We start from the raw sequence: 13,170 nt of genomic DNA, 5'->3' as shown, positions 1-13,170 counted from the left end.
TATAACTTTATGTGTGGGTATAAAAAATTAAGAGTAACCATTAGAAAAAAAGCAATGGAATGTATAAATTTCACACCAACAGAGGAAAAGAAATGCAACAAAGAAAATTCAATCAACCCAACAGGTATCAGGAATGAGGAGAAAAAAGAAACAAAGAGACCATAGGAAATAGAACACACAAAGTAAGGTAAAACGGTTAAATCCAAACAAATGATTGACTATAATAGGAAAAAAGATTTAAGTGAATAAAAAATGGGAGATTCATGTGAAAACACCATTCGAGGAAAATTAAAATTGCCAATAAGCTTAAGAAAAGATGTTCAATCTCACCAGTTATCAAGGAAATACAAATATATGGCATTGAGATGCCATCTTTACTGCCCAGATTGGCAAATACTTTTAATTTTGGTAACAGCACGTGTTAGTTAGGAAGTTGGGCAAGCAGTTCCCCTCATAGCCCACCATTGGGAGTGTATTACTGGCACAATCTGGAGAACAATTTATCATCTCTATTAAAACCAAAACATTTGCATACAGGTGCAAGGACGTATAGTCAAGGATATTCTAGCAGCATGGCTTATAACAATGAGATATTGGAAAGAACCTAAATGTTTCCCGTAATTGGGAGAACAACTAAATAAGCCATAGCATGTTCATACTGCAGAATACTTTGCAGTCGTTAAAAAGAATAATTTAGATTCATTTGTGATAATATGGACAGGCATATTGTGAATATTTAAAAATACACAGAATGAAAGGTACAGAATTAGTTTATACATGTAAAAGCACATAACTAAATACTGTGTGTGTAGATAGACAAACAGACAGACACATGTACATAAACACCTAGAAAAAGCTCTGAAGGCTTAAACATCAGACTCAGAGTTAAGATCTCCTCTGAGTGGATGAGATGAGATGAAGAGTGGAGTGAGTGTTATGTGTTGGCTTGTGGGGAGAGTTGGGGTGGGGTAGATGCAAGGTCTTTAGTCTTCTTTGTAAAGTCTGATTTTACTTTCAAAGAAATATTTGTGTATTATTTGTTGAATGAGTTTGATTAGTTTTTTTTTTTCCTCTGGATGTGACTGCCTTTGCACAAATGGCAGATTTGCTAACCTAGGCTATCTAGGCATTCGGGGAACGGGCTGAGTAGGCACAAGTGGTTTACCAACCCTTGCACAACAGGATTTATGACCTCTCTTCTCCCTCCCTTCTACCCCACAGTACACCCCAGATGCTGGAATCTTAAGGAAGGAAACGGGGCTGCTATATCCAGCTGTGGACTAAGGATGGTAGCACCCACTCTTGAATAAGAAGGTTACCAGCACCCCGCTAAGTGAAGCTGTGTGTTTGTGTGTGTGTGTACGCGCGCGTGTGTGCTGGGAAGTCGTCTTTTATGTAAGTACGCTGGAAAAATTATACTTCAGGTAAGGTTTCAGGGACACAATGAACCCTACAGCTTCTAAACTATTAAAGCTTTTTTGTGACCTCCCTTGAGCTATCCACTTTCTGAGCTCTAATGTGTTAACATCGAGAAAAGGAGGAACCTTCTCCTCTTTGGCAATGAGAAGTTGGAAAAACAGCCAGAACAACTCTTCATGTCACTGATTAGTCTCAGGCTTATGCATTTTGCTATTTTAAATTTCTCCCTTATTTCAAACCAACTGCTTATGAATCTTTCCATTTGGCAACGTGGAAATATTTAATTAGAGCTCTTCTATAATGATGTTGTTGTAGAAGTAAAAAAACAACAATTCTTTCTGGTTCTCCAAATTCCACACTGCAAAGTCCAGTGTGTTTCCTCTCTTCCTCTCTGACCCCCATGGCCCTCAGAACTTTCTCCATACTCTGAAACCCCAGTAGTAAGTTATAATCTGCAGGATCCATTTGGAATTTACAATATTGAATTCCTATAGTATTGCCAATCGTATTGTACCACTGGTTCCTTCTATCTTTCTATTTCTCTCCTTTGAAGTTCCTAATGCAGTGGTTGATTGGTTACTTGATTGAGTAGAATCTGGAAGTAGCTGGTGTATAATCATCATTAATGCTTGGTTCCCTGAGCTAGCGTTGGCTAGGTGCCTGGGACAATGTCTGGGCAGACCCTCATCTTCTCCCCTGTGGTCCATTAGCCCAGGATGTTGCAAGGAAACTGTGGGGAGTCCTGATGAGTCTGAGCCTCCCTAAAGCCAACAGTCCAAGAGAGGGCTACTTCAGTTTCTAAGCCTAAGCACTTTTCTTCCATTACCACCCAAGGAGTTTGGCCCCAATACACCCCGCTCCCGGCAAGGATCCACTACATAATTTGTGGGGCCCAGTTCCCTGCCTCCGTGGGGGCCTCCAGAAGCAAGTCCTGGCCTCTCTCCACTATGACAGCTCTTTCTTAGTCATTTTCCATATGACAAAGAGACACACTGGCTGTCAAGGTTGGCACCATGCAGCTGCACTGCTCACCAGGGAACACAGCCTGGCTCTTTATCCCTACATTCTTTAATTTCAGGAGCCTGGGCATCACCTGGGAGCTTGTCAGAAATGCAGTGTCTCAGGCCTCATCTCAGACCTATTTATTTAGAATCTGCTTTTTAACAAGATCCCTGGCAGACACCTGGGCACAGAAACTAAGATTAAGCTCAGAGAAGCTCAGATTAAGGCTCTAGGCCTGGGATCTCCCCTGATACAGTTGACTTCACAAATACCATGGCAGGAAAGTCCTCTAGGATTTTCACTGGTTGACAGTTTTAATCATGTAAGTATAGCAAGAGAATGACCAGTATGACAGGTAGATGTATCTGAATTCTCAGGCATGGTTATTGCAGTGCAAGATCTCTTTAACATGAACAAATTCAATACAAAGCATGACTCAAAAACATTTGAAGGAATACTAGTAAAGAGAGTAAGATTGAACACACAGGAAGGGGAGTTCAAAACAGCACCATTCCAGGAGAAGCAGGAAAGGCTCAATCAAGAACATAGTGGTCACTGGCCTTGGGCGAAAGGGGGGATGACTCTTCCAGAGACTGAAAGAAAGGAGCGGAGGCAGCATGTAGCCTGCTGTTTTTGTTTGCCTAGCATCCCTTCTTCCTGCTTTTGGTAACAGTCCCAACTTTTTGTTTGGGGACCATTTCTGTCCATTCTATGTGGTCTTGGTAGAAAAGCCAATTAGGGGAGTGGGAATACGACCCAAGGGAAGCTAATGAGATTCTATTTACCTCAGGAATGTGAAATTCAGAGGAGAAAACCAAGAAGAGAAGTGACTGGAACTGAGTCCTTCTAGTGGCAGGGGCTCAGAGGAGACTGCCCTAGGTTCCTCTGCTTTATGCTCTTCCCAAGACCAGTGCCTGCTTGCTTTCCTTAAGTTCTGTGAGCTTTGCAATATCTTTCCCCCAAATTCTGGTTTGTTTGAGTTTGCCAGTCAAATTATGTTGTGTGCAAAGAAAGAACTGTATGAGATACAGAAGGTGTAGACATAGAAACATTTTAAGTTGAGGTGAGAAGTCCATTTTCTCTGGCAGAGGCAAATAGGATGGATACTTTGAACCACATGGTAAAGTTATGGAAGGGATCTAATCAAGGATAAGTACATAGAGAAAGTATAAGTAAAAGGACTGCCAGTCAGTGCTGAGGGGCCAGCTAAGTTTGCAGAATATGAAATCGCAGTGATTTCCTTGAGTAACCTAGGTGTAGGAAAGGAGAAAGGGCATAGTTGGACTGATTCAAAGCTAGGAGTTAGCAGAGACCACGTGTCAGAAACATAAGGTGGGGATATTAAAGGGCTGTCAAGAGAAGTTAAAAGCTAATATCATGGGCTGCAGGCAGGACAAGCTAGGAAATGAAGCTAAGACGGCGAAATGGGGAGGAGGGGCACTGAGAGACTGAGGCTTGGGTTAGTTGAGAACAGACCAGGGAATAAGAGAGAGACTTGGAAGTTTAAGAGGCTGCTCTACTGCAGTCCAGATTTAAAAGTCAGAATGTTTCAGCTGCTAAGGTCCAGGGTGTGGGTAATCCACGGACTTTGAGAATTGGAATGTAGATTAAGGTTATTAGGGCACATTGAGGCCAGGGTCAACCACATGGTCACTGAAGTTGACCATGATGATGTTATATAAGATGTAAGTTTGGTAACTGGCTCACCTCAATTTTACCAACCAAGTTCTTAAGTGGTTTTATTTAAAAATATTTTAAATGAATGTATGGGAATGGCCAGGAGGTTGGTAGACTGCAATTTAAAACTGAAGTTCCTTCAAGAAACTACTAGCTATAGAGTAACATAATGGCTAATGGTGTGGGTTCCTGGCTCTGCTCCTTTACTGGCTGTCTAACCCTGAGTAAGTTACTTATCCTCCCTGTGCCTCAGTTTCCTCAACTATAAAATGAGCATAAGACTACCCGCCTCACAAAGTCATTGTGAGAATTAAATGAATTAACATGTATAAAGTGGTAAATGCTGAGCACTTCATAAATGTTAGGTATTTTTATTAAAGAGGAGACATTATAAATAAACTATAATGTGATACTCTATGATGAATATTTGTACAAGCATGTAGAAAATAACCGAGGGGGGGACACTTAACCACTTAACCAGGGAAGTCTTCAGTAAAGAGACAGAAGCAAAAACAAAACAAAGTCCAAGAGTTTGATAAACAAAGGGCATAGGGGAAGTGGTAGGATCTATGTTCAATGCTCACAGTATGACAGGCACCGTGCTATTTTACAAATATTATCACATTTAACACCACATCCCTGCAAGACATGTAACTTCCTTTCACTGAGGAAAACTCACAGGGATTAAATAACTTGGGCACACAGGAATGGAAAGGGTATTAGACAGCATACAAAGGGTATCTAATACAAAGGGAAAAATAACAAACCACTACCCTTACCCAAAAATCCTATTCAAATGGAACTTTGGAATCACAGTTCTGAGCTTATTGGGCCCCCGGCTTAAAGAGTCCCACTCAAGGATATCCATATACTGGTTTGTCTACCGCTCCACTCAGTCCAGGTCCCAACATGGGATAGCCTAACTAGTGCCTAACTAGCCTAACTAATAGCCTAACTAGCCTAAATTGGAATCTTCATTTTAAAAAGCAAGTTGGTGTGGAAGAAGAAGAACTCTGCTGAGGGGTCTTCAACGAAGTGTGAGGTGGAATAGGTAGATCACTGAGCGCTCATGGGAAGCTGGGAATGTTGAGGATGGATTCACATGCAGGGATCAGATTATAAATGGTTTTTGCCTGTCATATGAGAAGTTTGGACTTGAGTCTGAGAGCAATGCAGAGGGAGTAAAGGATGTTTAAGGAGGCCCTACACAGTGACCTGAAACCGAGCATGTCGTTAAAGTACGACGACAGCCAGATACATCAATCTCCAGAAAATCTGGGCTGACCCCCAGACAGGCAGAGGAGACTCAGCAAGGAAGAGGAGTGGCGGCGAGCTCTTCCTCCCTCCACATCGCCGGTTGTTTAAAGCCCCTCGGCTTCTTCTCCCACACCTCCTTTTGGCTCCTCTCTCTAAACACACCTAGCTGCCTGCGTGCTTCCGGAGCTAACCACGCGCCTCCTCCTGCGCCCTCCAGCTGAAGCGCGACCCGGCCGACCCACCCCTTCAGCGCTCCCTGGCGTCTTCACCCTTGCTCTCTTTTTTTTTAGTGAAATAATTTTTTTAAAATTTATTTTATTGAAGTATAGTTGATTTACAACGTTGTTTTAATTTCTTCTGTATAGCAAAGTGACTCAATTATACATATATAAACTTTTTCTCATATTCTTTTCCATTATGACTTACCACAGGATATTGAATATACTGTACTATACAGTAGGACCTTATTCATCCATTCTGTATGTAATAGTTTGCATCTGCTAACCCCAAACTCCCAATCCATCCCTCCTCCACCCTCCCTTCCCCTTGGCAACCACAAGTCTGTTCTCTGTATCTGTTAGTCTGTTTCACAGTTCATTTGTGTCATATTTTAGATTCCAAATATGTGATATCATATGATATTTGCCTTCTGACTTACTTCACTTAGTATGATAATCCGTAAGTCCACCCATGGGACTGCAGGGCTCTTCTAACTCGCGTACCTCAGAGAGCTGCCCGGCCTCCTTCCGCAGCGCCCCGCATCCGGTCACATGAGGCGCAGGTCACCTGCTCTCTGGTCACGTGAGGCCGGTCACGTGCCAGGCCCCGCACCGCTAGCTTCCGGAGACTTTCGGGGCTTAGCGGGTGCGGTCCTGCGGCTCCCTGAGCCCACCGAACTGCACAGCCAGGATGGTGAGGGCGGGGGTTCGGGTTCGGGTTTGGCCCTGACCGCCGCCTCCCCGGAGCTCAGCCCCTCTTCTCGTCCTTCCCGCTGCAGATGAACGGGACCACCCCCGACCAGGAGCGGCCTCCGGTGTCCGAGCCCGTGTGGGAGCGGCCCTGGTCGGTGGAGGAGATCCGCAGGAGCAGCCAGAGCTGGTCGCTGGCAGCCGACGCCGGCGTGAGAGGCGGGCCCCAGGGACCGGAGGGGAGGGCGGGCCTTCTGGCGTGATGCGCGGCCTGCGAGCGGGACTCCGGGAGCCCCCAGTCCCCCTCCACCCAGTCGATCCTGTTGCCTCTCATTGACTCAATAACGCCCCTTCTCGTCCTCGAAAACTCCCGGGTGGTAGTCCCCAGGCACTTGGGCGGAGGCGGGCTGGTTGATCTTAGCCCTCTCAGTGCTCCCACTTGGACTGCGGCCCTTCCTTGTTTGGGTTTTCTAGCCAGGCGCCCAACTCCACCCTGAGCGGGGATCGGCTTCCGCCCCCTCGCAGGCTTACATGGTACTAGTTAGGCTATTCCATGTTGGGACCTGGACTGAGTGGAGCGGTAGACAAACCAGTATATGGATATCCTTGAGTGGAACTCTTTAGGCCGGGTGCCCAATAAGCTCAGAACTGTGATTCCAAAGTTCCATTTGAATAGGATTTTTGGGTAAGGGTAGTGGTTTGTTATTTTTCCCTTTGTCTCTGATCCCTGAAGAATGACAACGAAAAAGGACTTTTAAATTCCTCCAGAAACGATATAGCAAATATCCATTGACTCATTGACACTGTTCTGATGAGCTTTCTTAATGTTTTTTGATGCTACTTGGTCTTTGTACTGTCAAAAGCAGCATCCCTTTTACATTCCAGCACACGGGCGCACACACACAGGCGAAAGGAAATGGGTTCTTTTCTGTTTTGACACGCAGAATAGGTGCATATAATATTGATACTACTGTATGTTTGTTTTTTAAATAGTTACTACAGTTTCTACAGGAATTCTCACAACAGACTATCTCTAGGACCCATGAAATCAAGAAACAAGTGGATGGACTAATTCGGGAAACTAAAGCCACAGATTGTCGACTACATAATGTCTTCAATGACTTCCTTATGCTGTCTAATACCCAGTTCATTGAGAACGTGAGTTACTTAGTTACATCAGACTTATAAAAAAATAATACTGTTAGAAGGAGCAAGAGTCACTGTGATACTAAGTGACCCATTATTAGGTTCTCTAAAATTTTGGTGAAGTAGTAGTTCTTGGTGATTGATGTCCCCCCTTTTTATTAGTAAAGTTTATTTTTTTTCAAGCCTTTGAAAAAAAACTAACGATAAAACTTCTTCATATTCCAGTGTTTTCATTGATTTTTAGTTTTGGTGTAGACTGCTGAATTACATGGCACTCCAACAAGTTTTGTTATGAGCATGCTCTGTAAGGAAAGCCATACACCTGGTCTGATCCTCTGGACACCATCAGGTTATTGATTGTATTCATTACGTCCTGATAAGTTACATTAAAGGCATGTGTGTGTCTACTTGGAATATTCTCAAGTAACGTTTTGTTATGATGGCTGAACCTATGCCATAGATTATTGCTAAAAGATTATTGAGCTTTAACCCAAGTGCTATTTTGTCTATGTATTTATCGAATTTCTAGGTGCTAGGTTCTAGGAATACATAGGTAAATTAGACAGAGCCCCTCCTTAGAGAAAATAACAATCTTCCATAATAGTGTAATTCCAGAATAAAAAGGAAGCAAGTGTGGCTGGAGCCCAGTGACTGTAAGGGAGATTGATAACAGAGGATGGAGAGGAAGCTTAGTTAAGCTGGTCTGTATTTCTCATAGGGCGGCTAACTTTCTCAGTATCAGTGTTAATTAATCTGTGAAAAGAGAATTAGTAAAGTAGGCTATCTCCTGAGATTGTTAGATACAAAGTAATAAAAAAAAGATTTCAAAAATTGCAAGATTATACAAAGCCCACGATTTAGGATTGTTAAGAAGAGACTAAATATTGTCACGCAGGTATCTTATGCAGCATGTTTGTACATTTTTAGTAGTTCAGGTTGAAATGCCACTACTAGGCTTTTTGGGGAAGCTGTGTGTAAAATAAAGATCTTAATAAATATCTTATTTAAGATATATCTTAAATATCTCTTTACCAGTAGGTTTAAAATGTAACAAATATTCTCGTCAACTCTGTAGTCATTTTCTGGTTGTCTATACAGAATGTCCATGCTTGGTCCTGAGCATCTTTCCTATTAGAAGAGGCAGTTTACAGGACTCTCATCTGTACTTTACTGGTGTATGCAGCCCCATCACTTTTTCATCATGCTGAATTCCGTGTCCTTTTGAATATACCTGTTGTTCTCATTCTGTACCTTTCTTGCTGGATCAGGTGCTTAGCTCTTCTCTGCAGTCAGTGTTGCAGCCCTAGACTGGGCAAGGAATAGAATTGGGAGGCTTCTTTTGTACCTGATGTGCCTGTACCACATTGGTATTGGATTGGTACCCGACTGATACTTTGGGGGTGAGGGGCATCATAAGCTTCTTTTTCTGAATCATAACCTTCAGTTCTTTTTCTTTTCTCTAGCTCTTCTTTTCTGGCCAAGTTTTCTTAGCTTCTGAGTTTCCTATAATCTAGTTTTTGTGGGTGGTTTTTTTGTTTGTTTTTGTTGATTATTTTTTAGTAATAGTTCTTTATTTCTGTTCACTTCTTGGATTCCCTACTTTCCATCCATCTGTCCATCCCCTTGGTCCTTATGCCTCTTCCCCTGCCATTCTGCAGCCAAATTCCCCTTTAGATGTGCCTGTTGCCACTGCCAAATCAAACTGCTTCCCAGACCTCCCTATAATGCCACGTGTTACGTGTTTTTCCATTTGTGGTAGAGCATGATGATGTTGAGTATGGCTAATGCTTAATAAAACTCTGAAATAAACTACCTGTTGATAATACACTTGGCAGTGATTTGACTTTGCATGTGTTTTCTTCAAACCCTGGCCAGTACTCATGTATTACAATTCTGGCTTAAATGACGGTGCCATTTGGTTTCATGGTAGTTTATTGGAAAGATACGCACAGTCATAGGTTTCTGGGTTTTAGTAATTGACCTAGAGGTAGCCAGTAGATTGCAAACTGCATTACAGTTAGTGAAACTGAAGAGCAATCAGGACTTTCCAGGGCAAGAGAAATTAGTGCCTTTAGTAAAGGCTCAAGAGGGGACTCTGAAGGAGGATAAATGCTGATTAACAGTGGCCAGTGCATCAGTGTGTTATTTGGAGGGAGTACAATTCTTGAAGCTTCATTAATCTGTTAATTTAGGAATTTTGTCCTGAAACATTAAGTGACCTAGTTAATGACTTCTTTAGTAGCACTTCCCATGAAGTGCATTTATTGATATGATTCGATGTGTTGAACTCCGCTACTAAATCAACCCCCATATTTTTGCTAAATGTTGTATTCCTTGGGCTCAGCATGAGCCTGATACATAGGGACTCAGTGAATATTTGAATGAATTAATGAGAGATCACTAAAGTGAAAAGAACCAGGGCTGTTTATAACATGTTAAGAAATCTCAGCCCCTCGTCAGCGTTCTCTCTAATTCCCCACCTTCACCTCTTACCTCATCTCCCCAAATGAGGAGAAGATGCTTTGAGGGGAAATATCAAAGATATTTAACAGTTCTGGGAATGGCTACCTGATTTTAAAATGATCAAAAAACCCATGAAGCTGTGAGTTGGGTGAAACTGGTAAGGAAGTTAGCATTGATTTCCTGCTGTGTACTGAGTACTTGAGATGCATGGTCCTGGCCAGCCTCGAAAGATCCCATGGGTTTTATGTATTTGCTGGTTGGTTTCTTAGATGTCATGTTTGGCTTTCCACAGGGTGCTGATCTCTTGTGAGGTAGTTTTTAATGACAAGCAGTAGAAAAAGTAGGGTGTTAATGCTGTTGAGACCTCAGCATGAAGCTCAACCTTTTAGGTTAAGTGGTCTCACTATTTAAAGTCTGAAGTGACCTTGGTAGCTGCCTTGTCTTAAAGTCTCCATTTTAAGATTTATTTACTTTATTTCTTCCTGCCTTTGAAAATTGCTCCCCAAATTTCTGGGCTTTATAGAACAATTTTTTTTTTAAGTATGGAAAAAGAAGCATCATCTGAAATTTCAGATGTTAAAGGAGAGCCTCTTAACATTTTGACATGTATATTCCAAGTCCATTTTCCATGCAGACATTGGGCTTTAAGTGTTTTCCTTTCTTGTTATAAAAGTAATGAACACTCACTGTAGGAGAGATTGGCATATATAAAAAGTATTAAAGTGTGAAAAAATTAAAACTACAGAAATCAACTATAATTCCACCACCCCAAATTAACCAGCCACTGAACATTTTGGCATATTTCTTTCTAAGAGTATATATGTATGTATATAACTTTAACCTTTTCTATATATTGGCAGCCTGCATTTTTCTTAATGTTAGTGTATTATTTTGTAAGCATTTTAACACATCTGTAAGATCTTGTGAACTTAATTTTTATTGTTTTTATATCATTATGTGCCTATCATTTAGCAATCTCCCGACATCAATTTTTTTAAATAAAATATTTCATGTGTCTAGAAAAGAACAGATAATAACCACAAATGCTAATAATATACACTACCTTGCATTAACAGATTTTACTATTTTGACATATTTGCTTAAAAGGCACCAACTCCCATTTTTTCCCTTAACTCTAAATATTTTGGGTGTGGGCTCCTTTGTATCTCTGCCTTTTTACTCTTCTTCTTACTTGGAGAGTATATCTGTGTGGATGTATATCGGTGCAGGTATATGTAATATGAGGTAGGGATTTCATTTGGTTCATTTCCATATGAGTAACTTTTATTGTGTAGTTCTTTTAAAAAAATAATTAATTAATTTATCTTTCGGCTGTATTGGGTCTTCGTTGATGCACAAGGGTTTTCTCTAGTTGCGGCGAGCAGGGGCTACTCTTCGTTGCGGTGCACGGGCTTTTCATTGCAGTGGCTTCTCTTGTGGCGGAGCGTGGGCTCTAGGCGCGCGGGCTTCAATAGTTGTGGCTCGCAGGCTCTAGAGCGCAGGCTCAGTAGTTGCTGCGCCCGGGCTTAGTTGTTCCATGGCATGTGGGATCTTCCCGGACCAGGGCTCGAACCCGTGTCCCCTGCACTGGCAGGCGGATTCTTAACCACTGCGCCATCAGGGAAGCCCTATTGTGTAGTTCTTTTCCTCACTGACTTCTGTGTATGAATGCATGCATATTTTTTTCCCATATGGATAACTTTTATTGTGTAGTTCTTTTCCTCAGTGACTTATACGTATGAATGTGTGTTTTTGTGAATATAAAATCAACCTTACATGTAATTGTGGGTCTGTCTCTTGCCTCTGTCTTTTATTATGTTTATCTGCCGTAGTCAGTATCACAATCTTAAATACCAGAGATTTCTAGTAAGTTCTAATAGCGCAAATCCCTGTGACTTCTTTTTATTCAGAATTATCATGGTTATCCTTGGCTTTTTTCTTTCCTCTGTGAATTTGAGGATTATCTTGCTAAATTACCCAGAAAATTCTGTTAGCACTTTGATTGGAATTGCATAGAATTACAGATTTGGTGTTTGTGACTTTGCAGTATAAATCTGATGCCATGAGCATCTTATTGTTTGTATTTATTTTTCTTGGAACTAAATTTCAAGAAGTAGAATTCTTGGCTTAGAAGATACGAACATTTAAAAATAACATTGTTGGGCTTACCTGGTGGCGCAGTGGTTGAGAGTCCACCTGCCGATGCAGGGGACACGGGTTCGTGCCCTGGACCGGGAAGATCCCACATGCCGCGGAGCAGCTAGGCCCATGAGCCATGGCCGCTGAGCCTGCGCGTCCAGAGCCTGTGCTCTGCAACGGGAGAGGCCACAACAGTGAGAGGCCCGCGTACCGCAAAATAAATAAATAAATAAATAAAATAAAAGTAACATTGTCTAATCAGATTGGCAGATATTTTTAAAAGGTAGGTAACATGGTTCCACTGCTGGCAAAGGTCTGGAAAGTGGGCACTTGAATATGTTGTGGGGACAGTGTGAGTTGCTCCACATTTGTGGCCAGAAATCTGGAGGTAGCTATTAAGCCTAAAAAACAGTTTTGTCCTGTGACTTAGCAATCCTATTTTGGGGAAGCCTATAGAAATAAAAGATCCAGGGCCTAAGAATTTAGTATATGTGCATATGTTTACAGCAGTTTATTTACAACAGCAAAAACTGGAAATCTCCTTAATGTTCCCTAATAGAGAATTATTGAATTAATCATAGTCAAGTTCACACTATAGAATATTGTGCAGATATAAAAAGGATTGAATCAAATCTATTTGCATTGACCTAGAAAGTGGTTTATGTAAATATCGAGTGAAAAAGTGGGGCAGAGGAATTTGTATAGTATAAGTGCATTTTTATTTAGAAGCAGGAAGAGTGGGAGAACTCTGAATATGTGCATATGTCTGTATATATTTGTGTATGTTTCTATGTGGGAAGCATAGAGGAGCACACACCAAGCTTAAACTGCTTATTCTGAGGGTTTGGTTGGAGGCAAGGATGGAACAATTTTTAAACACATCTCTTTCACTTATATCTTTATATTGACTTTTTAATTTTTAATTGACTTATAATTCACATACCATAAAGTTCACCCTTTTAAAAAGTGTACAAGTCAATAAGTGTTAGTGTATTCACAAAGTTTTGTAACCATCACCAATATCTAATTCCAGAACATTTTCATCGTTGCACTACTTATAATGAGAATGTTTTACTTTGGAAGTTTAAACAACAATATATAGTTAAAAAAGGAAATTACAATGAGTTGCCAGAGTGATCTATTTTGGAAAAGAGAGGCT

At 41.4% G+C, this 13,170-nt stretch overlaps 2 protein-coding genes across 18 annotated transcripts in view; one reads left to right on the top strand and one right to left on the bottom strand.

Moving 5' to 3' along the window:
- NCOA4 (nuclear receptor coactivator 4) overlaps positions 1 to 6,141 on the bottom strand; it is a 60,252-nt gene extending 54,111 nt beyond the window's left edge. Inside the window, exon 1 of the mRNA XM_067710234.1 lies at positions 6,014 to 6,141. The gene's annotated coding sequence lies outside the window, so the exon portion shown is untranslated. The remainder of the gene's footprint in view (positions 1 to 6,013) is intronic.
- The window catches only part of LOC137209073 (WASH complex subunit 2-like), a 56,159-nt gene continuing 49,110 nt past the window's right edge, over positions 6,122 to 13,170 (top strand). For 11 of the 17 annotated variants that reach the window (XM_067710215.1, XM_067710211.1, XM_067710210.1 and 8 more), the window contains exons 1-3: positions 6,123 to 6,267; positions 6,353 to 6,475; positions 7,257 to 7,421. In XM_067710215.1, the coding sequence (XP_067566316.1) occupies positions 6,265 to 6,267; positions 6,353 to 6,475; positions 7,257 to 7,421 (291 nt within the window). In that variant the 5' untranslated portion in view covers positions 6,123 to 6,264. Of the gene's footprint in view, positions 6,268 to 6,352; positions 6,476 to 7,256; positions 7,422 to 13,170 lie in introns of all 17 variants that reach the window. The other 6 variants (XM_067710220.1, XM_067710214.1, XM_067710209.1 and 3 more) reach the window with 3 other exon arrangements.

The sequence above is a fragment of the Pseudorca crassidens genome, chromosome 16 (genome assembly GCF_039906515.1).
Source record: "Pseudorca crassidens isolate mPseCra1 chromosome 16, mPseCra1.hap1, whole genome shotgun sequence".
NCBI classification, from domain to species: domain Eukaryota; kingdom Metazoa; phylum Chordata; class Mammalia; order Artiodactyla; family Delphinidae; genus Pseudorca; species Pseudorca crassidens.
The sequence above is the reverse complement of the archived record's forward strand: the minus strand, read 5'-3'. Positions and strand labels throughout refer to the sequence as shown.